The sequence below is a fragment of the Sardina pilchardus genome, chromosome 13 (assembly GCF_963854185.1).
Source record: "Sardina pilchardus chromosome 13, fSarPil1.1, whole genome shotgun sequence".
NCBI classification, from domain to species: Eukaryota; Metazoa; Chordata; class Actinopteri; order Clupeiformes; family Clupeidae; genus Sardina; species Sardina pilchardus.
Window position 1 is genome coordinate 11,892,129 of NC_085006.1, and position 26,093 is coordinate 11,918,221.

Here is a 26,093-nt window from a genome sequence, read left to right on the forward strand (position 1 = left end):
CAAGTACAAGATAAATAAATGGTATATTACAAATGGTGTTAATTAATGCTTTGATGCCATATACCTCACCTGTCTTCACAGGGAGGGTTATCATTTACAATACATGTAGGTCTCTTACAGAGCTTGCCTGAGTTTATACTTTCATATTAAGCCCTTAGCCCAACAACTTCCAAGAAATTCATCCAAGAAATGTTTTTTTTTAAGATTCTACATGATATGAAAGTTCCTGATGATTGCTTTTTGTAACAATGGTCGAGTCCATATACAAATATTGACCATGATGATTGATTGAAAGCTTATTTCCCAAGGAACAGGCCCATGGATTCCTTGCCCCCTTCTGAGTGTATTATTCAGCTCACTGAATGGACAAATTATGCTTAATTATGCACAGTGATTTATGCAAGTTAAAAGAAATATAATCATATTAATATCACAAAACTGCCCCCCATATATTAACCTCATAGCTGAAATGGAACTGCTGAAGACATGCAAAAGATAAAAACACCGTGTTGAAAGCTTCACGAACAATATACTTTTTTGGCCTGCTTCAATGTCTCAGATGTATGTGTAATACAGACCATGAGTTTGTCAGACTGATTCAGACAGAGGGGCTGTGATACAGAGACTGTAAAGATCTTCTAGATAAGAACCTTTCCAAAAAAGGAGGTGCTCGGGCCCTAACAAGTTCAACTCAAAGTGGAAAAGCACCCACATTTTACATGCGGCAAAGCGTGTCATGTCTGATTGCACCCTTAGGATGTTTTGTTAAGTTTTCTTCCTGATGTTCATGCTTTTGGTTTTTATGGCCTGTGTATTGACATACTTGTTCTAGAGATGCTCTTGCTTGACAGCTGCTAGAAACCCTAGCATCAAATTCATCAAATCCATCAAATTACCTTATATATTGTTCTTAATGGCAGAATCTAATATAACCCACACTTATACAATTATAATACCTGTTCCATTATACATGCTGCTGAGAAATAAACAGATAAATAAAACAACCTCATGGTTTACATCATCAGTTCAGAGCCAGGCCTAATTTTACTAGGTGCAGGAATCACTGTGGTGGCTGAGGCCTTGTCTTTGACAAGCTGCAACTGTGTAAGCTACAAAACAAAAGTACTGTAGTCATTATTTATTTTGCTCAATATTAAAAATCTAAAATTAAACAAAGTTTATTATGTGCATGATGAAACTGATGACCAAATGTGAAATCATTTCTTGGGGTAACTTTTAGATCTGTTGTCTCTACCATTTGTTTGTTTGGGAAAGTTGTATTGGTCGTCATAATAGAGGGAGCATCAGTCATTGTTATCATTGTTCAAAAAAGGAAACAAAACACGTTACAGATTAATCTAGAGGGCTAATTAGTCCTCTCGCTCCCTTTGCTCATGCACCCTCAAGAGAATAATGAACTAGCCCCCATAACAAAATAAAAAAACATATTATTCCCAAAGCACTCACACCCTCACATGAATAATAATACTAAGTTTCTAAATCTATTTTTCTTTTAATTTATTCTTGCTCCATCTTTTTTAAATCAGTGTAATAATGACTATTCCAAAATTAAAATCTATTACATAATGTCACTGTAAAATGTGCTGATTCCAATAAAAGCTATGTTTTGAGCACTAATGCAAAGCCCTGAATGTGACAGCCATGTTATTAGGTTGCAGGTCAAACTGTCAACCATGTGGCTTGCAGTGTGAGAGCCACTGACTAATGTAGCCACTAGAGACTAGGCCCTCATTTGGCTCTTATTTTATCACCGACAATGTCCACACAATAATTCAATTAGTTTCATTCCTGTAGGGCAGTAATTTCCCTTTGGACTTCTGTTGTGACCAACAGCATGGCTGCTTTTTTCTCTACTGAAACGGCCTCAATAGGACAAAGTGATGACTAGAGGGCCAGATTGAATGAGCCAAGTTGGGAATTTAGCCAAGACACCGGGGAACAAACTATTCTCTGCGATAAGTGCCATGGGATTTTTAATGACCACAGTGAGTCAGGACCTTGGTTTAACATCTCATCCGAAGGGCCGACATTCATAACACAAAGACTCAAAATCAAGAAAAGATATATGAATTATAAATCCGATAAGGAAAACATTATACAAAAATAATAATATATACTGTAACGCCCTCACATATTAGCTCCCCTGGTAAAGTTCAGTAAAAAAGAATAGATAATTTTATTTTTAAAAATTCAACCTTGTGTTCCAACAGTATTCCAACAGTACATCAGTAATTCATTTTTGTGTTGATCTGGACATACAGTGCCTATAAAAAAATGATTCACTTGGACATTTCCCCTTTTATTGCTTTGATAAATGAAATCTTGATCGATTTAATTTGGCCTTTTTAACAATGATTTACAAAAACTCCCTCTTTAATGTCAAAGTAAAAGCAAATTTCTACAAAGTCACGTTAATTATTACACATATATCATGCAAAAGAAGTGATTGCATAAATATTAATTAAATGAATCAAGATTTCTTTTATAAAAGAGGACATACAGTATTCAAGGGTGGTGAATAATTTGTATCCAAATAACCTTTGGATCATTAACCTGGATGATCCTGTCATGACCCATTTTTACTGTCTTAGAAGTGACCAAAAGATTTATTATTAAAATATACTGGTACTGTAAGTCATATTTCATGAAACCTTGTATCATATTCCAAAGGCCTATATGGAATACAAACAGTCTCACAACATCACAGGCCCTGGATGACCCCTCACACCTGATAGCAAATTTGAATTTGCTTTGCAGGTTCAACCCAATCTATGGCTGCACTGATGGCATAGTACTTTGATTAGAATTGAGTAACAGCTGCATTTGTTTGAACATGTGTTTGCTATACTTACAGAAAGCTTTGGTAAGAATCCAGTTTATACATTTCAGTTTAAATTCATTGTTGGCAACACCCCTCGAAATCGGAAGTGAATGAAAGGTCATCAGACCCATTCTCAATCTGAACTGAGATTTGTGAAGCGGTCTGTTGCTAGACGGGCTAGTGAACAACTACTGGACAAAGTGCTACCAGAGGGCTTGATGGCAAGGATGGGTGAAGGCATACGTTTCTTCTTCTTTAGAATGTACTATCAAACAAATCATCCTTTATAACTCTAGCTTTTATCCTGGATCTGCCATATACCGTACTGTAACAGTCTGCTATGAATTGCCCTAACAACTGCCCTCCCTTTGGGGTGGGGTTGCCCATTGCCTTTAGCCAGGCCAGCATGGGGTAGTGGAAGAAGCATTGAGAACCTTAATGTTAAGTTTCCTCATGGCCTAGCCTTTTATGCCTTCTGGCCTCAAAAACAACTTGTGATATTACTGTATGAAGTGTCTCAATGCTACTGTAGGTTGGCTGACAACAATCTGATTGGGATCTTCTCTCACATTTGGTTTCCAAGAGGCATTATATTACCAGCAGTAAAAATTTCTATTGAAACACCAACACCAAGTACATTGAGGGTGGCATACTGTATGAGTCCTTTATTGCTTTTTCCGTTGTACCTATCCTTAAATCTTACCATCGATCAAAGAGAAAGCATATACCATTTGCTGTAGTCACAGACAGTCATGTTTTAGATCATTTTAGAGCCAGCAGCTAAACCGTATTCAAAGCCATTATGGCCTATTTTCAAAATATACATTTTACACAAACTTGCACTGGCCTTTAGGCTACTGTTCACATTGCATTGTGCCTGTTTTGGTCACTCTTCTTCCTGATGCTCATGATTTTGACTATTATGGTCTGTATATTGACATAGGCCTACTTGTTTTCGAGGTGTTCTTAATGAACAGCTGTCAGAAACCAAAATGATGATTAGGGGGCCAGATTGAATGAGCCAGGTTGGGAATTTAGCCAGGACACCGGGGAACCAACTACCCTCTGCGATAAGTGCCATGGGATCTTTAATGACCACAGTGAGTCAGGACCTTGGTTTAGTCACAGTCATGTTTTATATCATTTTAGAGCCAGCAGCTAAACCATATTCCAAGCCAATATGGCCTATTTTCAAAATATCAGTTTTCAACAAACTCTTGCACTGGCCTTTAGGCTACTGTTCACATACAGACTTGCTACAGTTTTTTTTTTCCACTCTTCTTCCTGACGCTCATGATTTTGATTGTTATGGGCTGTGTAATGACATAGGCCTACTTGTTTTTGAGGTGCTCTTAATGAACAGCTGTCATAACAGCTGTATTGTTCTAAATAAAAGCATTTGATTTAACCTACATTGTGTTAGAATACCTGTTCCATTCTGCTGCTGAGAAATAATAATCACCAGAATAGATGATAAATAAAACAAATGATGTAATTCATTCAACTTAAAATGAATTACATCATCAGTTCAGAGCAGGGCCTACATTTTCTAGGTGCAGGCATCACTGATGGCTGGAACATAGTCTTTGACAAGCTGTCAACTGTGTAAGCTACAAAACAAAAATATGTATATATTATTTTGTTGAACATTACAAATTTGAAATGAAACATTTTGATGTGCATGACGTTTATGATGCGCATGATGAAACTGACGACCAATGTGGAATTATATCTTGGGGGAACTTTTAGATCTGTTGTCTCTACCATTTGTTTGTTGTGAAAGAAAGTTTTGATGGTCGTCATAATAGAGGGAGCATCAGACATTGTTATCATCATTCAAAAAAGGAAACAAGAGGACTAATTAGTCATATGGCTCCCTATGCTCATTTACCCTCAGGAGAATAATAAACTAGCCCTGGTAACAAAAACATATTATTCCCTAAGCTTAAATATCCTCATTTGATAATACAAATACTTCTTTTTTTATTTACAATTGCTCTAACTTTTTTCAAAGTAATGTAATGTAAAGACAAGTTTAGCACTTCAAATCTATTACATCATGTACTGTTGCTATTAAATGTGCCAATTCAAATAAATCCCAAGACTGACCGCTAATTTTCCACTAATATCTGTAGGCTATTAAAATTCTACAGCTTGGAGTAGAAATACAAATTGGAATACTCTATAAAGGATGTGCAGTAATTTAGAACCCTAAACATAACAGTTGTGTCATTTGGGTTGCAGCTTTATGATTTAATTTATGAAGCAACATGTGACATGCAGTGTGAAAGCCACTGACTATTGCAGCCACTAGAGATTAGGCCCTCATTTGGCCCTTGATATTTTACCACCGACAATGTCCACACATTAATTAAATTAGGCCCGTTCCTGTAGGGCAGTTATTTCCCTTTGGTCTCATTCTGTTGTGACCAACAGCAGGACTACCTCTTCCCCATACTGAAAGGGCCTCTATGTCAACATGTTACAGTCACAACACAAAGACGTCACACCCAGAAACGAAAGAAAAAGATCATTAACCTGCTGTATTGTCCAGTCAGGGCCCATTTTCAGTGTTTTGGAAAATATAGATTTCAAGTGTATACAATTATGTCATAGAATTCATGAAACCATACACACTACTGAGGTTCCCATAAGAAAGGCCCTCATGCATCACAGGCCCTCCACCACTTATTATCCAATTATCTTAAGGGTTTGTTGCCAAAAATATACATTTTCATTTAATCTGACATTAGATAGAACATTATACCAGGGAATGTCCCTGGTAATATCCTGCAATTCCCTTTAAATAACCTATAGCATGGCAATCACTTCAAACTTGTTTGGAGTCTCACTTTCCCTTTATTTGAATTGTCTATTATTTTCCGGTTCTTATTGAAGAATAACCTAAGTGAAACAGGAAGTCATGGATTCATTTTAGGAAGTTGACTGAAGTTGGAAAACTTTAGTTTGATTTTCCAGAGATGGCAATGATTGTGGCACATGCTTTTGGATTTTTCCTCAATTCAATTCCTAAGTGAATGTCTTAATGGAAGAACAGGGCCCAGGTTTAGTCCAAGGCCCACTAATTACATTCTGCACACTTCAACAGACAAGCAAGATTTGTGAAATCTTAGGCTACATGAACTATTGGAACTCTTTAATCCATGGCAAAATATTAGAGCCACATTGGTTGAAATAGTTGAATTGTACCATTCCCTTTCATGGCCTTTTATATGTTGCATGGTTGATATTTTCTAGACTAAATAGACTAAATGGCATCATACCAAAACAAAGAATATCATTTTAAAAAGTCATAAAATGCTTATGATATCTAATTGTATGGCTTAATACATTTTGAAAGATTCTTGAAATATAAATGTCTTTTTATTACTAAAACTGAACTTCTCTTGTTATTTGAACTGGAAGTTCATGAAAAAGAACAATAATATTTATTTTTCTTTATCATTGTGTATATTATTCTCCAAACAATTATGTTAGTAAAATAAATTCTAATATTATTTTAAACATGTATTTTAATGAAATTCTTTATTAATATTTCATTGCATCATCTAATCATTAACGTGTTAGTGTTTAATGGTCTTACACAATACCCAAGAACCTTTTTCCCAACAGCTTTCTATTATGCATGCCTCATTAGCAACAAACAAATTTGCAACAGTTATCAGGAGGCTACCCTATTCTCAGAGGACTAATTATCACATGTCACAGTTAATAGCTCATCATTAGAATGGTCACCCAAAAGATTCATTGCCTAAACTATTTCAGGGTTTAGCTGATGCAATAACATGACTGAGATTACTGGAAAAATACTGATGTCACATCTTTATTGACAGACATACAGCATTCTTTCCATACTTTTCTTCTCTTACAATGTTAGATGTTCATTTTTTATTATTATTTTATGGTAAAGGTTATTTTCTATATTTCTGATGTTGCTGATTAGATCATAAGCAGCCACAGCAATTAAGAGAATTGACTGATTATTCTTATTATTTTGTTACATCTTCCAAATGTAAAGCACTTTGAGCTTCATTCTGAGTATGAAATGAGCTATACAATAAATAAGGATTATTATTATTATTAGTAGTAGTAGTAGTAGTAGTAGTATTAGTAGTAGTAGTATAACACACCAGTTTGGAATCAAAATCTAACCTTTACCCGTCAGTACTGTCCATGCATACAGTATGACAGTACTACTTCACCAATAATTTCTATGCACCTTAGGGCTATCCACTAGGTGCATACAGTATACTGAAAATGTCATCCATTATTTATCTATACATTATTTATTTTCATTTTGGGATTATTATTTATTACCTCCACCAAGGAGGTATATGTTTTCATCGGGGACCGGGTGTATGTCTGTCTGTCTGATTGTTAGCAAGATAACTCAAAAAGTGATGGATGGATTTCGATGACATTTTCAGCGAATGTCAGGCATGACCCAAGGAAGAAACAATTAAATTTGATCCGTAATCTTGATCCGTAATTCGGTCGGGTTTCCGGAGCCATCTATGTGTTTTGCTTAGGGGTGTAATGACATGGTATGGCCACGTGGTGGCGATCTGAATAGTTTAGGTTCAAATGTATGACAAGTTGACAACCTCGGAAGAACAATGCACGCGGAGGTAGCTGCGCTCTCCGAGTGCTTTTCTAGTTAATTCATGCGATTTCATTAGGGCCAAAGCTCTTATTTCACTGACCTACACATCTATGAGTAAAATTAATTTTGGCGACTTTCATGTGGTAATGTTGTACTTCTCCAGTTGGCCCTACCATTTCATGTAGGCCTCAGTCATGACAGAGGTTGTATTACACAAAGCACCAACGGAAAGCTGGTAATGCAACTGCATTGAGGCCCAGGATTGTGCAGGGTCTGTAAACACTTCCAAGAGGGTTGCAATTAGTCTCAAACGGAGGCACACTTGAGATGTTCCAATTGCTGAATATACTCTATAGATTATTTTAGTTGATAAGCACAGTAATGTGTAGAAGGGCATACTCAATCATAATGACTTACTTTCTAATTGAACCTCTGCTCCTCACAATTAGGGTGTTATACTGTACATAGTGGCCCCAAAATAATGTTGAAACAAGGATCTCCTTAATGATGGTGTGTTTGTCAATGTAAGACAAACAATGTAATATTATATTACTTACAATATTACAATTAAAAGAGGTAATGAGTCGATGTACTGTAACAACTACTTTGATGGATTACTTTTTCTCTCAAGTAATACATTAAGTAATGTTGTTAAGGTTTAAAAGAGTACTAAGGAGTAATATCTGTACATGTATTTGTTAGCATATATTCAGAATTTCCCCATTATTATCTAATAATTATTGAATGTACTTATAGGTCATCAACTTATTGAAATTAAGTTGAAATTACAATAGATTATATTAGCAATGCACAGTAACAGGAAAGCGAATGTTTGTAAACATCTGCTGTATTCTTTGGTGGCCAATCCGGTATAGAGCACAAATGCAGTAGTGGCCTGCTATTGGAGGACATGACTGAATTGGGTGTCTCCTTCTGCCAAGACATCTGATCATGAGTAGATAAATGCTCCCTGTGTTTCGTTACTGACTCTATTAGGGTACTTCAACACTTTACAAATTTCCATCAAACGGGACTTTCACATTTTTGATTGTAAATAGCACATTCTTCTAAAGCATTTTATATGTTTTTAGACAATTTATGTATTCCGCTTTCTTTTAAATTGCACAATATGTCCTCGCTGTCTTGAAAACTTAACATCAAAACTGCTGTCATGGAAAATGTTAGCATTACCTTCGAACTTAGCCTGGATCCCTTTTTTATTCCAGATGGGGCAAGGTATCCCATATTTTTCTTTGGGCTAGCGATATACCTATTTTGTATATCCTGCAACCTGGCTCTGCTTGGACTCATTATTGCAAGGAGAAACCTTCACAAGCCAATGTATTTCATTTTGTTCAGTCTACCATTTAATGACCTCGTAGGGATCACTGCAATGCTACCCAAAGTCCTGTCGGATATCGTAACAGATACACATACAGTTTACTATCCTCTGTGTGTTCTTCAAGGCTTTTTACTTCATATGTATGGTGGCGGAGTTCTTTTCATCCTAGCAGCAATGGCCTTTGATCGATACATTGCGATTTGTTCTCCATTACGGTACAATTCACTCATGTCACCCAGAGTGGTGGCAGCTATTATTGCAATTGTCTGGGCTTTGGATTTTGTTTTCATATTTACTATATTTGTACTCCAGGCCAGGCTACCTCTGTGCAAATCTAAACTCATGAACGTGTTCTGTGACAATCCCTCTCTTCTCAAGATTTCATGTGGCAATGCTTTTATTAACAACATTACTGGCTTGTTTAACACTGCTCTCATGCAAATAATAAGTATATCTGTCCAGGCGGTCTCCTATGTCAAGATATTGATTGCTTGTCTGGCTACAAGGCGAAATGAAGCAAGAAGTAAGGCTATCAACACTTGTGTGGCACAGTTGGTTATATTCTTCACCTTTGAACTCACAAGTACTTTTACCATTTTGTCACATAGGTTTCAAAATGTTTCACCTGATTTACAGAAGATTGTGGGTATGCTGATTTTTCTTGTTCCTCCTATTCTGAACCCTATCGTGTATGGACTGAACTCACATGAAATTCGACGTACCCTCTTTGGTAGTCACACAAAGGTGTCTACATAAAACTCCAGCTCCATTGTTTCAACCTGTTCATTCATTTCAACATGTTGGGTCAACTCTGCTTCACACTGAATTACACAACGGTAGCAGAAATTCTGAAGAAAAAAAGATTCACTATAACCGTTCTCTCTGAGCTCTCCTTGTGCAATATAAATGTGGTCAGCTCAAAAGACTCAATTCAAAACCATGCAGGTGCCACCTGCCAAGACTCACTCTGCACATGTACTGTGTTGCAGCTGTGTTGCAGTTACTAATGCAGTAACTGTTGTACAATTCTATATGGGTTCTTTGAAGATAAACCATTGGCCATATGTTTCATAAGATAGCCTGAACTGTACTGTGACAACACAAACCTCGGCTAAGGTCAGATGTCTGGCTTCTTCCCTAACCTACGCATCAACCCTCTACCAAGTTCCATGAAAATCATAGGCCTAGTCATTTCTGCACAATCTTGTCAAACAAAGAAACTGAATGAAAAATCCTTCATGGCAGTAATAATGTACTGTACATCCACTGATCTAAATTTCTCTCAATTGTAGTGTGATTTTAGTGAAAAGTACTATATGAACATTGACATTATTGTTGATACATTTTCATTTAATAATACTGATCTGAATGTTTTCTGACCAGAAATATGTTTGAACAGGGTTCTTATATATCCATGTTTTTTTGTAGGAATGTATGTACTGTATATGTCACTAAATGTACCTTTGGAAAGTAATGTTTAACAGATTGTATCTATGACACTTGGAAGTGACTGTGTGGGTATGAGGACTTTGGTTGCTTGCAGTACATTGCTAAATAAAGCTGCTAGGCATGGAGTTTATGAACTGAGATTGTTCAGTCTACAAATTCTGTTGAACTAAAGCAAAAGCAATATCATAAATCCTTATAAAATTAACATAACTGTTTGTATTGCAGTTTTTCTCAATTATTTACACACATTTTCTGAAAGCATGCCTCATACTCTCTGAACTCTTCAGACAAAATTGTACTTTGTTTTCAAATGACACACACAATCCATCATATGAATAGATATTTATAAGAACTACTGTAGTTGAACACTGATGTTCTCAATGTAAAACACTTATTTTCCATTCATCATAATGACCTAGAGTCCTAGACCTTTTTTTGTTCAATGTTACTACAGACAGTACATACTTAAATGTAAAATATTCTGGAATATTGTTTTTAAACACAGAAGACACAAATACACCGTGACGGTATAGCAAAATTGTTTTTATTTATAGGAATATATTTCCCAAATACTTGAGATATATTTCATTTTTACTGTCCTACAGAATAGTCCACAGCCAATTGATGTTGCATGATCATGGCCATTATCAAAGGCAAACTCTATGTAGAAACTTAGTAACAGCTCTGTTGTAGCGCCACTTCAGAGACATTCCTAGAGTGAGAGCACAATTTAGTACAATTATTTTCTGGAAATATATAAAAAAATATCTCTCAATAATATTGATGTCAGAGTTTGCTTAAGAGATCTACCACTCCTAGGACCATCCCCTACTTGGCACGAGTGTCAGGGGTACTCTTTCATCTTGCTCGTCAAGGTGGATAGCTTAGACCAGTGGTTCTCAAACTGTGGTACCGGTACAGTTTGTACAATGTAAAATATATTGGCCTATGCTCCCGTATTTATCCGGTAGGATTCAAGATCGACTTCATGCAACTCTGCTCGGGCCCACTCCTGTCTGCGCTATCGCCCCATGCATCACACCTACTGTATCTACCCACCTAAATGTGTGCACATGTGCACAAACTCTCTGGGCCCCTCTCATTCATATTTTTATCTATCCTCCCTTCCTTCCTTCCTCGGTCCTCTGGCTCGTTCCCACTGATCTATAAAGAACACTGGATAGACTATCCCACTGTTGCCGCCCCATAATTCTTTATCTAGATCAGTGAGAACGAGGACTGAGGAAGGAAGGGAGGATATATAAAAAGGCAAATGAGAGGGGCCCTCTCTGTGTTCAGCATGCGGTGGCCAAGGACTATGCGCTGCAGTTTGCTTGTCCTTGACCACCATGATTCAAATCAGTTCTAGTTACGTCACTAAGCTACGATCAGGCAGGAGAGAGCTGAGAGCTGGTTTATATAGTCAATCCGAAGCTTGTAAACGAGGAGTTCAACATCAATCAACTGCTAGAAGTGTCTTGGTAAAGCACAAAATCCCAATAAAACAGTTGTACAGGGTCCCTATTTTTGTTTTATTTGTTTTTATTTATTTATTTATTTATTTATTGATGCATTACTGCATTGACTGTACTGTAAAGTATAGTACTGTGATGTACAGTGTTCAGGTAATGTCATTTTTAACCTTTCAGTACTTTCATTTTTGGTTGAAAACCTTTGTTGAAGAAAAACAAACTGTAAATGTTATATTGAGCGTCACAGAATGCTAACTGATGAATAAAAACAGTGAAGACGGTGCAATGAGCCGAAGTTTTGGAAAAACTGTTCAAGCAATGGGCAAAAACTGTAATAAGTCACAGACTAAAATAAATGTTAATACCATTACATTCCTAAAGGAGGCTTTCATGGCCTATGATTGGAGAACGCAGCTCCAATCCAAGACATGGGTATCTCACCTCTTAATTTTGCATGGACAAACAGTATAAAGGGGATGACATGCTGCATGGGTGAAGGATAACAACACACTGTTTTCAACTGTCTTTTGTCACATCAACTCTATTTCACAATTGTCTGATACATAGTTAATAACAAAAAATAGCTCATTTTTCAAAACCATGTATTTTTAAGTATATTTTATTGTACTCTCAAGCTCCACTTGTACTTTTTTAAAAAGCTTTCTTTTACTGACATACACTGTAATGGACAACATTACTATTGCCTTCAAGCTCAGCCTGGACCCCTTTTTTATCCCAGCTGGCGCAAGATATCCCATATTTTTCTTTGGACTTGTGATTTATCTCTTTTGCATTTCCTGCAATATGACACTGATTGGACTCATTATTATGAGGAGGAACCTTCACAAACCAATGTATTTTATTTTGTTTTCTCTACCACTGAATGATCTCATTGGGATCACTGCAATGCTGCCTAAAGTCCTTTCAGATATCGTAACAGACACCAGTCAAGTTTATTATCCTCTATGTGTTCTTCAAGGCTTTTTGCTTCACATGTATGGTGGTGGAGTCCTTTTCATTCTAGCTGCTATGGCTTTTGATCGATACATTGCTATCTGTTTCCCATTACGGTATAATTCTATCATGACACCCAAGGTTGTGGTGACAGTAATTGCAATTGTTTGGGGTCTGGATTTTGTCTTGATATTAGTACTGTTTTCTCTCCAAGCCAGGCTACCATGGTGCAGATCTAAGATCATGAATGTCTTCTGTGACAATCCTTCACTTCTCAAGTTGACATGTGGCAATACCTTTCTCAACAACATCATTGGCTTGTTTAACACAGCTCTCATGCAAATAATAAGTATATCTATCCAGGCCTTCTCCTATGTCAAGATATTGATTACTTGCTTGGTTTCAAGGCAAAATGAAGCAAGAAGTAAGGCTATAAACACTTGTGTAGCACAACTGGTTATATTCTTTGTATTTGAAATTGTTGGGACTTTTACCATTCTTTCACACAGATTTCAAAATGTTTCACCTGATTTACAGAAGATTATGGGTATGCTGATTTTTCTTGTTCCTCCCATTCTGAACCCTATCGTGTATGGACTAAATGCACAAGAAATTCGAAGCAATCTCTTCAGTTTCCACACAAAGGTGTCTGCATAAACCTCTTAACTGTAACATTACACCACGCTGGCCGATAGACCCTGCTTCGCCACTGGCTCTTTAGAAGCTGTTATATGTATTGCAAATGTGTAATATTGTACAAATATTCTGTATTGTAGAAATATCCACATTTGCTATATTTTCTTATAGTCTGTATTGTACAAATGTCCACATTTGCTGTATGTTCAGTATATAGTATGACTGTATTGAATGTTAATTAACTTTTAGCATTGTATCAGCTTGTAATATTTTCCTGATTGTATGCTTTAGAGTAATGAACAACAAGAATGTACTTGAAATATAAAATAGGCTGAGCATGATTGATTGAACAGCTAGTGGCTGTATTATCATGTCCATTTTACATGACTTTCCAGTAAAACAATGGGTTTGACCAAAATGGGAAAAATCCTGCCTTGTAATCTTCCAGTGGCAGCAGCGCATCAAAGCATGAGTGACTCTAATGTATAATATTTTGCAACATCAACACCCAAAAATCAAATTATGTTTTTCTCATATTTTTTTAGGAAATAGATACTGAATGCAGTTGAATTCGTTGAAATAATTTATGATTTAATTCCAATATATGATTTGATATAGAATTAAATCCAATCATCCAATTCATGGTTTAATACCACATTAAATCTGTTTGTTACAGTGTTCCACAAACACTGATTTTGGATTTACCCTTTACACCCTCAAATCAGTCAGTGAAATGAGACTGGGGCAAAGGTTGCAGGCCTGCTAAAGGCAGATGAAACAAAAAGTATCGCTACTCAGAGGAAAAGAAAAAAACAAAACAAGATCTTCTTATGGCTAAAGTAAATGCCAAGTAAATGAGTCAAGTATTGCACTTCTAATATAGGTCTGACAAAATAGTTTTATTCTTAACTGGAAACAGATTTAATACTTATGGAGGGAACATGCAGAGTCAGACTATAGCCATGCAGACTTAAGACCAAATGAACACCATAAGCACTGAACTGAGTGAGAAAGAGGGATATACAGTACAGTAGCAAATACAATGTCATATATGGAGGGATAGCACTGGACTTGGGTATTCCACACCAACAAACATGACCACATCCCTATATGACCACTACGCTAGCGGCGGTCATAATAATAGTTGAAAATACTATTCGAAAAGAACTCAAAGGTAGCCTGACGAGCCAGACCCACATCAAGATGTAGGGTCTGGGAACTCACCATAGGCAGGGCTCAATCGGAGGGGTGGGATAAACGGTTGTCTTTCAAATTCCCTCTCCACGCAATAGGATAGTGCTACAATCAATCATCTTCTTGTTTTCAAGTAATGGTCGCACTCGCAACTTATGTTTGCCGGTCAGTTGTCATTATATTAAAGGTCCTATAGAATGGATGAATTGAGTATTGCACTGTGTTGTCTGATGTTAAAATAGTATATATTCAACTTTGATTTAAAAAAATAAACTCAATTGCAATTTTACAAGACTAATTAAAACCATATATTTAGGCTGGGTATTGAAATGGTCTGTTTGACTAAATGGCGCCCTCTTTGGCAACCCCAATTGAACTTCAATGGCTTTGCGAGGTCTGACATCACAAGCAAACAGTTTTGCTGAATCGCCCATTTTTTTGCGTCTATTTCTAAGTTCAAGATTTCCATATGAAGGAGGGCACAACCATGCCTCATGTTCATGATAGCTCTTTGTTTATGCACAACCTCTCATAATTCATGAAAACCAAGAAAAAAATTATTCCCATTCTAGGTCACCTTTAAGGCCGCCCATTGTCTGTATACATGATGTGATTAGCCCGATAGAAGTTTAATTTTTCCAGCTCGCAAGCCAACGGAGAGTTGCTTAACTACTCAATTACATTTGCTGCCGGTAGGGTGCATCTATTCTAGGCTAATACAAAGGGTTAATTGCACATGTCATCACATGTCATATGTTTTACTTCATGGCTTCATGCTTAAATAGAACTTACCCTACCACCTACTATTAGTGAGCTCAGTTTCTCCTTCTGTTTGCAACTAGAAGGTAAACTATCTTTATATCAACACAATTTGCATTGTGCTGAAAATGCAACATGTCATTTAATGTCTAAAATGTGTTGTTTAACAGGCTTCCTTCAAACCACCACTGGCATGTTTGGACATGGAAAAATATGCATTAAATCAAACATCTTCATTTGATTTAAATATTGCCAGTTTTGACATCCACCCCTCAGCTGAATACCCTATTTTCATTATAGGCCTTTTGGTTTATTCATTTTCTGTCCTCTCAAATGTGACAATCCTGGTACTGATAGTTACTCAGAGAAGTCTCCACAGACCGATGTTTTACATCCTCTTCAGCCTGCCACTGAACGACCTTATTGGAATTACTGCAATGTTTCCTCGTGTGCTTGTGGACATTGTGGTAAAGAAAAACACTGTATATTACCCTCTCTGTGTCTTTCAGGGGTTTTTGCTCCACATGTTTGGTGGTGGCACCCTATTTGTATTGGCAGCAATGGCATTTGATAGATATATTGCTATATGCAAGCCACTGAGATACCACGCCATCATGACACCTCTAACTGTTGCTGGGATATTGTCGTTGGCATGGGGATTAGACTTGGCCTTGGTTTTGGTTCTGTTTATCCTGCAGGCTAGAGTGCGAAGGTGTAGAAGTTTGATAATGAATGTATACTGTAGCAATTTCTCTTTGCTAAACCTGTCCTGTGGAGAGGACATTACAGTCAATAATGTTTATGGATTAGCAATAACGGCATTAATGCATATCATCACTATAACAGTACAGCTCTTCTCATATATCCACATCTTATTGACATGTGTCTTTAACAAACAAGCAGATGCCAAAACAAAAGCTGTGAACACCTGGGGGGTATTCCATCAAGCGAGCTAACCGTTAATCGCGGCCAGTGTTGGGGAGTAACGCATTACATGTAATTGAGTTACGTAATTTAATTACAAAATAGATGTAACAGTAATATATTACAGTTACTGTAGAAAAATGTGTAATTCAATTACAGGTACTTTTGACATTTTTCAAAATTACAATTTGAATTACATCTCAATATTGTCAGCAAAACCTTGCAAAGAATATTGTATGTAAAAATAACTGTTTCCCTCCACAGCCATAGTTTGATACGGGACCTTCTGATAGGCTCTATCACGTCTACAGAGCCATCAGCGTAGGCCTACATGCCTGCCAACGTGTTATGATTATCATTATATATCCTCACAAAAAATGTGATGCTAATTCATGTATTGAATGCCCTTGCTGCCTTGTGCGCTTGTACAGAACTGCTCGGCAGCCTGTAGACCAAGGCCGAAATCTTCGCATGGATTTGGGGACTATATACATCACTACAAAATCGGAAAAGTAATCAAAAAGTAATCAAAAGTAATTAGTTACGTTACTCAGAAAAAGTAATTCAAATAGTTACACTACTATTACATTTTAAACAGGGTAACTTGTAACTGTAACACATTACATTTCTAAAGTAACCTTCCCAACACTGATCGCGGCTAACTTTGATAAGCCTCGCTAATTTTAGAGAGAGTTCGGTTCCATTATTCCCGCTAACAGGAATCTCAGCTGAGTTGCTGGGGTAACATATGCTTCTGAACTAACCTGGTCGGTGGCAGGCTAACTGCCGAGGTAAATTAATCTGTGTTGCAAAAAAAAAAACACCAGTCGGAAAACGAGTCCCAAACCGTTGGTTCCGTCAACCTGTGCTTTCGTCACCTGTAGCCTACAACTTAAAAAATAGAAGGAGAAACTTTTTTCCGACAGTGTTGCAAGCATTGATTAAGGATACCTATTCGCTATTTTCAAAGAATTTCTGAAAATGATGCAACTTACATTGTTTGAACTTGATCTGTGTGTGGTCCAAGAAATCTTGCGGCTCTACACGAAGTACGGCTTTCGTGGCGTCATGCGCAGCGTGACAGGATATCATTTGAGCTATGTTTTGCGTGTTCTCGGGTTCGGTTCCCGTGCGATGAATTTACATCGGCTATGTTAACACATTAATATTGCCATGTTTAGTTATACTCTTTAATGAAAGGCATCACTATTGATAAAGGGTAGGCTACAGTACAGTAGCTTGTTCAGTGACAGTAGGCAGGCTGTCAGTGGGCTATACGATGAGGCAAGCCAGCTACAGCCTATTCTGTAAAGGGTAGGCTATAATAATTAAAACCGCTTCATATAGTCTATTGATTAGGCCTATAGTTCCGATATCAAACCAACTGTATTACACAAATTAAATATGAAATTACATATTGAAAGCCAATATTGCATTTCAGATCATTATTTCACAAACACGTTGGCAGAAATATCCTTATGGGAGACATAGGTTTTCTCCCAATACTCCCAGGACAATTAGCCTACTAATTTATTTTATGACCACCGAAAAAATATTTTAGAGTGAACCCTTTTAATCTAACGTAGGTTATCTTTAATGTTGAATAGCTGCCAAAGTTGTTTTGAGTTTAAATAGCCTAGGCCTACTTATTCACTCGTTTTGTTCAGAGTGAAGACAATCAAAGTCCCAATTCAAACCATCATAATTACTGTTTAGCGATTTACAGTAGGCCTACGATTTCGTTATTCTCCTTTTTAGGCAACCATTTTTTTCTCTCGTGTTCAATTTGATTACTTCCGATGAAAATCCTGTAGATGGCGCTTGTAAATCGAACTGAAATCTTCTAGTTTGCCTTAATTTTACGACATGAATCCTCTTTTCTTCATTCTATGGTTTTGGTCTACTTTTCTACCTCGTGCACGAGCATACATGAAGCTGATTTTAGCCTCGTTTGAATAAACGAGGGCAAGATGCAGCTAACTTGAGTTAATGGAACGGCTTTAGCTTCAACTGGAAGTCTACACTAGTTCAAGCCAGGCTATTTCTGTTGAGTGCCGCCTTGTTTAGCGAGGTTGATGGAATACCCCCCTGCTTAGCACAGATAATAGTGTTTCTGATTTTTGAGTTTGTTAGTTTGTTCACAATACTGTCCTACCGGTTTCCAAATATATCCTCAAATGCCAGAATGGTCTGTGGGATGATGATTTTTCTGCTTCTGCCTGTTTTAAATCCTATTATTTATGGAGTGAAAACTAAAGATATTAGAATATCATTCTTTCAGGTAGTTAAGAAAAGAAGGCTTTGTTAGAATTGTCTGTTATACAATTGTTATGCATGGTAAGCTTTTGTTATGCAGTGATCATTTGTATCATTTGTTTTTAGCATGGATCGTTTTTTCATTCAAACTCTTTTATTGACAACAGGTCAAGAGTGTTTGCTATTTAAATGCAGTTTCTGGATGTTGTGTTTTATGTACTGTATATTTCCAAGTATTGGAAATTTTGGAAAATCCAATAAATATAATTTTCAGAAATAAAATAAATAAATACTGCAACAGAGGGAATGCATGTCTAAAGTAAAGCGAAATACCCAAAGACGGAGAGCAAACGTAGTGCAAATTGCTGGGGAGAACGCGAAGAAACTAGTTTCAGAAAGAGCCGAGAGGCCAAAAGTCCCAGGACTTTCTTACAATTATCACTTCTCACTGTAGCAACATGCTAGTCTGGCCACGCCCACCTAGATGTCCTTTCAGGGAGATGCTTGTCTAGAACGCCACAGTTCAATGTTTTCATCGGTTGGCAGCCCAAAGGAAACCTGACCAATCAGTGACACAAGGGGATGACTATATTTCAAAATCGAAAGTGGCTGTGGTAATGGTATACTCCTGCAAACATCAAAAAGTGCAGTCAGTATTTTGTGTAAAGTCCACATCCGTTGTTCCCTGACTGCCAATCCTCCAAAGTTTAGGTGAAGTAGGAGGCAACATTAATCATCCCTGATCAATGTGATTAGGCTGGACCAATGATTTCAAAGTTAGCGCATAGTCTATGCCTATCACAGTGCAAGTGTTAGAAAGGTTTCCCAATTGTGAGTGACCAGACTCTATTCACTTCGTCAATGAGTTTGGTTTACCAGGCTAGTAACATGGTGAACATGGGAAATTACAACTAATACCAGCCTTATGCCCTAAATTTCAAATATCAGAATAAAACCATGAGAGTTTTACCTGTGTCACGGTGTGCACCCGTCTACTGGATCGTTTAGTGTAAAGTGCCAATCTTAGTGGTTATAAGTCAGTCCGAGTCAATCTTTTTCTATTCTTGGTGTAACCTGTTTGATATTATTGTCTTTTAGTCGTGGCCTGGCCTATATGCAAATAGTGGCATGATATAAAAAAAACAATAGTGAGCTCTCTCCAGCACCAATGTAGGCCAGAGCGGAGTCATCCTTATGTTCCCCAGATTAACATGGTAGGTCATGGGGACATGAAAAAAGGTCCTATGTTTCCAGGGCCCTATCTTCTTTGTGTTCCTTTGACTATTGGTTTCCACATAAAATCCCTAACTAGATCCTTACTATCAGTCTGCATACAAAAACACATTTCAGATATTGCATAGGCACATTTGCAGTATACTGTATGCCGATGGGGTTTCGTTTTGGATGTATGCTGTTCAGACTAATAAAGATGAACAGAAAACTACTTTATTTTAATTATAAATATTTGATTTGCAAAGGTGTTCTTTTTAGAGGTCATGACCATTTGGTTATAGTGTGTATAGTTTTGAAACCTTGTATAATAGGATAGCCTGAAAAATATCTTAAACATAAAATGTGTCCTGACCCCTATATCAGTAATAGGGTTAATGGCTGAATCTCAATGTCCCCTCTCATGTCTAAGCCCTGTACCCTCAAACACATAACAGACATCTACAGATACATTAGTGATGGAGTTTGAGAGGCTGTAAGGGTTCAAAATGTCACAACATTATGAATTGTTGGTAAATCCCCTGGGTCAAGTCAGCATAAATGTAAACATTTATGCTTCACTTCACAATTCCTAAGCCCTCTCAAAGTTAGCGGTAGTCAAAATCTGTGAGGGGCGATATTAAGATTCAGTCACTGTGTGTTAGTAGAAAATTGGAAACATAGGGCCCTGGGAACACACAGTAGGTATGCTCCCGGTTACAGCTAGCCTATAATGTGATTTAGTTTCTTACAAGTTATCACTTCAAAATTAAAATATGACTTTAATATGAGTAGGTAGTCATTTGAGTTCCTGTTGATGTCTAGTGCACGATGGGAAATAATGTAAGGGAATCTAGTTGCAGTCTTGTAAATATTGTCACTGCAAGATCCCTATTGTTGCAAAATCATAGTCTGTGACTGTGACTTGGCTAAATTTGGCAAAGTTATGAAATTACATTGGCAGAATTATTTCTGATTCCATTAGTCTAAATTTCTCTTATTAAATGATACAAAAAGAAAGATCTCACATCAAAATTAGTCATACTGTAGGCCTCATTTCCTCATCCTCAAATTTCTTCCCCAAGGACAACCCAAAATACTCTAGCTCAGGCAGCATGCCATGCATTGTGGCAAAGCTGGGCGTCATATGTAACCTACTCATATCCTACTCATTCTTGCGTATCCTCACCCCTTCAGGCCAGAATTGTTGTCCACTTGGAGCAGATCATAACTCACAGACAAATGAAGAGAGTTGGTAATTGCAACTAACAAACCAAATTGTACTTCAGAATATCACAAGGATAGTGCATGAATGGTTAATTGTAGATCATCACATCGTCACGTCATGTGATTTGTCATGGTGGATACCTCATGCTTAACTAGAACTTAAGCCATCAATTTAACAGCAGTCATGCCATTGCCTCCTTCTGTGTGCAACTAAAGTAAGTTAGCATTTACAGTACAGTATATCATCATGTATCCTGATGAAGATGTTATAAGATGTAACTTACTGTTTAAAATGTGTTTCCCAGGCTTCCTTTACACCCTTACTGCCACAATTGGATATGGGAAAATATTCACTGAATCAAACGTCAACATTTGATTTAAAAATCTTCAGCTTTGACATCCACCCCTCAGCTGAATACCCTATTTTCATTATAGGCCTTTTGGTTTACTTGTTTTCTGTTCTCTCAAACGTGACAATCTTGGTGCTGATAGTTACTCAGAGGAGTCTCCACAGACCAATGTTTTACATCCTCTTCAGCCTGCCACTGAACGACCTTATTGGAATTACTGCAATGTTTCCCCGTGTGCTTGTGGACATGATAACGAAGAAAAACACAGTATATTACCCACTCTGTGTTTTTCAGGCTTTTTTAATCCATATGTTTGGTGGTGGCCCCCTGTTCATATTGGCAGCAATGGCATTTGACAGATATATTGCTATATGCATGCCACTGAGATATCATTCAATAATGACACCAATAACTGTTGCCGGGATATTGTCGTTGGCATGGGGTCTCGACTTTGCCATCATTTTTATTCTTTTTCTCCTTCAGACCAGAGTGCGGCGGTGTAGGAATTTTATCATGACTGCATATTGTAGTAATGTCTCATTGCTTAACCTGTCCTGTGGAGAGGATGTCACAATCAATAATATTTATGGATTAACTATGACTGTTCTTATTCATGTTGCCACTATAACAATACAGTTGTTCTCATATATCCAAATCCTTTTGACATGTGTCTTTAACAGACAATCAGATGCCAAAACAAAAGCTGTTAATACTTGCTTAGCCCAGATAATTGTGTTTCTAATTTTTGAAATGGTTAGCTTGTTCACGTTAATTGCATATCGGCTTCCAAACGTATCTACGAATGCAAGAAATGCCTGTGGAATGATGATTTTTCTGATTCTGCCTGTTGTCAATCCTGTCATCTATGGAATGAAAACGAAGGACATTAGAATAACATTCTTTCAATTAGTGAGAAAAATGCTACCATCAACATAAACTTGACAGTTAATTATACTACACAGACTTGGATAGGATAGCTTTCTCAACTTTGAGTTTGAGAAAAAATTGCAACAGTGTCCCTGTCTCTTTATGTAGATGTTGTAAACTGATTCTCGAAGCTTTTCATGATAATGGTATATGAACATAATAAACATTTCTTCACCATAGATATGACTACTGTTGTCACAAGGAATATTCCAAAGTAATGCCGCATTCCAGACACCTGGGGCGTCTGACATTTCTCACCTCCTACAAGAAAAAATTCATTGGAACGCAAGACGAAGTGGGGGGTTCTACTCGGGTCGGGACAAGCCGATGTATACCAACTTTGTTGAGATGCGGTAATCTGACGCTACAAAATAATGGCAGTGGCTAAACATTTACAAAGAGGCTATTGAAATGGAAAGAGAAAGCTGTGTACAAAATATTATGGGGTCTGTTACCTCATTTGGGTCGTTTTTCCTTCTCTAATTGGTTTACAGGAGGCTGGACTGCTGACAGTCAAATTGCCTTTTCAAAAATAAAACAAATGTCAACTTCAAAAATAAAACAAATGTCAACTTCTCACGGTCAGCCATGTTCTCTGTTTATCTCCGACGTTGTTCATCTAAAACGCTTTAAGTTCGGACCTTGTGAGCTCCAAGAGGGATACATCGGACCTCCCAGTTGTCTGGAATGCAGCATAATCACTCAAATTCTTATATTCAGTTGCACAACTTCCATGAAATGGCCTATTGTCCTATCACTGTCCTTGGGTCCTATGCAAACTCTTCCCTCTTCACTTTTATGGTGAGTTGACCAAGATCGAGCCAATGTCAACTGTTTGTTTGTATGGGAAGATAAAATGCATGTTTAGATGGATGTTGTGTGCTATGTTTGTCTCATCGCCTGACAGAAACGTACTGCTGCTGGTAGAAGGGGTGAGATGGAATTCAGTTCAAATAGAATCTTCATTTAGAACAAGATATTGGTGAGAAGTAGGCATGTATCAAACAAATTAATAAATGTATGCTGTCTCAGTTTCTGACATAACATTAGTTACTGGTAGGGAAATGAGACTGCCTCTGGGCCTATGCATTTATACTGTTTAAAACTCTCTGCCTGCTTGACAACTTGGTTTGATGACATGAAATGGCTAATGTACAGTATGTTGTAATGTTATGTCAAGATAATGTAAGATGAACAACTCTGATGCATTCCCTTATTTATTGTTTATATTGTTTAAAATGCCAAATGTGCAGAAGCATCCTCAGAAAAACTGTTTCTCCAGAAAGGTCAGGATTGGGTTCTATCCACACAATCACATGTTTACAGAATGAGTGACTACTTAGATGCAGCATCTGACTTGCTAAATTAGAGTGTAAATTAGCTATAGTGATTAGCTATAGTGTTTTACAGTGCCTGTGTGCTACACTGAGATTACACATTAAAGCAGCCCTAGAGGAAGGAGGGGGTACCTTAAAATAATGTTTCCTAAAGCATAAACTAATAGGACGAATAGCTCTTCTGTCACACCCTGAGCAGGTCGCATGGTTTGTAATATAGAAACAAAGGGAAGTCAGACTAGTGGGCACTTCTGGTTATTGAGAGGTTGAGTGTCTGAGACATTCCCGTGAGCCAGCTAGCAATAAGGTGACCAGACATCCTGGTTTAACCGGGGCAGTCCAGACTTTGAGTTACATGCCCCGTCTGGACCCTAAAGTGTTCTGGTTTACGCCAACTACTATGTAACGGTGGGTTTCCACACAACATTTCACCTCGCTCTCATTGAAAATGCATGGGTAAGCGAAATTCGCTCCGGCAGGGCGATATGATGCGAATTCGCGTCTTCGGGCAAGTCAAAGTTGCTGAACTCCCAACTTTATGCAAATTGGAACCATTCGGAGCAAATCAGAAGCCTGCGTTTTACACAGAGGCGGGAGTAACAAAAATCAGAAAACAATGGTAGCGGCCCCGGGGGTTGTAACTGGAAATATAAAATGTGAATAAACTTTTAATGCCTATTTTTGATACGGTTTATTGTTTTTATGCGACACAAACTGTGGCGTTTCTGTACATCATGACTCGTTGTCAACATAAAAACATTACAGCGGATTGTGGTATGCCATCTGAACATACTTGGGCTAAATAAACCACTGACTATAATCTGAAGCACTGGACTGTCTCGCTAAATAAACCACTAGCTTTTCATTCATGAGTTTCTAACCCCTTGTGAGGGACCGAGGCGGCCACCACACGTTGTGGGAGGTGCGACACTGGATGTGGTGGTGTTGATGGAAGGAGGTGGCAGGAGATAGCAGTTCAATACAAAAATCCATTTATTCCATTGACGGACAGATTAGGGAATCATGATCAGAGTCCAGGCATGATACAGTATACAGGGATCTTCAATACACTCTAGGCGACACTTCTTCCAGGCAACAAACTAGGCAATTTTCTCAGCAACAGGTCCAAACAAGGCGACCTTGCAAAACTCTGGACCAACCTTCCCCTTGCCTCACAGCAAGCAAGGGTTGTGTGTGTGTGTGTGTGTGTGTGTGTGTGTGTGTGTGTGTGTGTGTGTGTGTGTGTGTGTGTGTGCGTGTGCGTGTGCGTGTGCGTGTGCGTGTGCGTGTGCGTGTGCGTGTGTGTGTGTGTCACATACACAGCAATAAACATTAAATTGCATGTGTGTGATGCAAAGTCTGTGTTGCACCAGGCAGGCAGTCAAAAGTCATCTGTATCACTCATTCTTTGAATCTATCAAGCTAGCTATCTTGATCTTTGCATATCCTGTGCTCTACCAGCTTCCTAGTCTGGCTATCACCATACTAAGCTCAACCTTTTAAGATTGAACATTAGTCTGGGGAGTCTGCACTTGATTTTTACTGCACAAGAGGCGTGATCAATGAGCATAGTTCAAATGACTCTGTACGCTTTTGGCTAGTCCTTCAACCAATCAGACCAAAGATCCGGGTGCGCCTTTTGGATAAGTTAGTTTGTGATTGGACCCAGAAGATGTGGACAGGAAGCAGGAGAGATAGATGTGCAGGTTTCCAGCCTGAGCTGCAGGGCGAAATCCAAATCGCAAGCAGATCAGGCAGGGTTTACCCAACCTACCCGCTTACAGTATAAGTTCAATACTTGAGTGACAAAGACTCACTGTAGCCATAGAATATCTTGTTCAATTGTTTTCTTCTGTTCAATGCCCTCTGAATGAAGAGTCTTTTATTTTCACACCTTTTAAGTGAAACACATACACATTGGCCCTTAGCGGGCCTGACACCTTTGCTCCAGTCTTCAGATTTCCTAGATTTCAAAAATTATTTGATAGAAACATATTTCGATGTCATTTTGGATGTTGATGCTATCATGAAGGATCAGAAGGCAGAATTTTATACAAATAATCGGTAACACTTTGCGGTAAGGGTACATGAATCATCATGAATTCATACATGAATTCATTCATGATGTATGCATTACTTAATGGCTTAATATCTCATGAATCAGCAGGAATTTACATGAGTTCATCATATGTCATTCATGACCTCATGCATGAACAACGCATTAACTAATAGGCCAGTCAATCTAGCGTTTGACCCATAACTAATTGCAATAGTAATCATTCAAAGTTTTTTGTGATCCCTAGGTATATCTAATTAACATATAAAAAATCTACCCATTTATATTTAGTGGAACATACTTTTTTTCAAGGTCAAAGGTAGCAATTTCCAATGCATTTTTCCATTGGGATTTACTACTGGTGAAATGGGTAAAATTTTAAACTATAGATATCAAATTGAAACTTTCACAGTTGTTTACTCACATTAAGGCAAAGATTTTTTGTATTGCAAGTTTTCTGAAATGTGATGTTTAGATATGCAAATGAGACCAGTTTTACCTAAATATGCAATAATTTGCATATATTTCTAGAAAA

General features: G+C 37.6%; 4 protein-coding genes across 4 annotated transcripts; all 4 read left to right on the forward strand.

Annotated features, from left to right (window-relative positions):
- The first annotated feature begins 8,637 nt into the window (after positions 1-8,637).
- Positions 8,638-9,564, forward strand: LOC134100082 (olfactory receptor 52B2-like). The gene has a single exon (XM_062553130.1). It carries the CDS (start codon positions 8,638-8,640, stop codon positions 9,562-9,564), a length of 927 nt encoding a protein of 308 aa, XP_062409114.1.
- Positions 9,565-12,413: 2,849 nt separating this feature from the next.
- LOC134100083 (olfactory receptor 52B2-like) lies at positions 12,414-13,340 on the forward strand. Its single transcript, XM_062553131.1, has one exon. It carries the CDS (start codon positions 12,414-12,416, stop codon positions 13,338-13,340), a length of 927 nt encoding a protein of 308 aa, XP_062409115.1.
- A 2,135-nt stretch (positions 13,341-15,475) lies between these two features.
- Positions 15,476-18,504, forward strand: LOC134100084 (olfactory receptor 52B2-like). Its single transcript, XM_062553132.1, has 2 exons — positions 15,476-16,207; positions 18,268-18,504. Exons 1-2 carry the CDS (start codon positions 15,476-15,478, stop codon positions 18,502-18,504), a joined length of 969 nt encoding a protein of 322 aa, XP_062409116.1.
- Positions 18,505-21,226: 2,722 nt separating this feature from the next.
- Positions 21,227-24,928, forward strand: LOC134100085 (olfactory receptor 52B2-like). The gene is made up of 2 exons (XM_062553133.1): positions 21,227-22,160; positions 24,864-24,928. Exons 1-2 carry the CDS (start codon positions 21,227-21,229, stop codon positions 24,926-24,928), a joined length of 999 nt encoding a protein of 332 aa, XP_062409117.1.
- The last annotated feature ends 1,165 nt before the right edge of the window (positions 24,929-26,093 follow it).

Bases quoted from the DNA above. Each gene is read 5' to 3' on its own strand.
- LOC134100084 (XM_062553132.1), top strand. From the start codon at position 15,476: ATGGAAAAATATGCATTAAATCAAACATCTTCATTTGATTTAAATATT. The intron at 16,208-18,267 runs GTATTCCATCAA...TTGTTTAGCGAG, and splicing joins AAGCTGTGAACACCTGGGGG to GTTGATGGAATACCCCCCTG.
- LOC134100083 (XM_062553131.1), top strand. From the start codon at position 12,414: ATGGACAACATTACTATTGCCTTCAAGCTCAGCCTGGACCCCTTTTTT.
- LOC134100085 (XM_062553133.1), top strand. From the start codon at position 21,227: ATGGGAAAATATTCACTGAATCAAACGTCAACATTTGATTTAAAAATC. The intron at 22,161-24,863 runs TACCATCAACAT...GATGCAAAGTCT, and splicing joins TCAATTAGTGAGAAAAATGC to GTGTTGCACCAGGCAGGCAG.
- LOC134100082 (XM_062553130.1), top strand. From the start codon at position 8,638: ATGGAAAATGTTAGCATTACCTTCGAACTTAGCCTGGATCCCTTTTTT.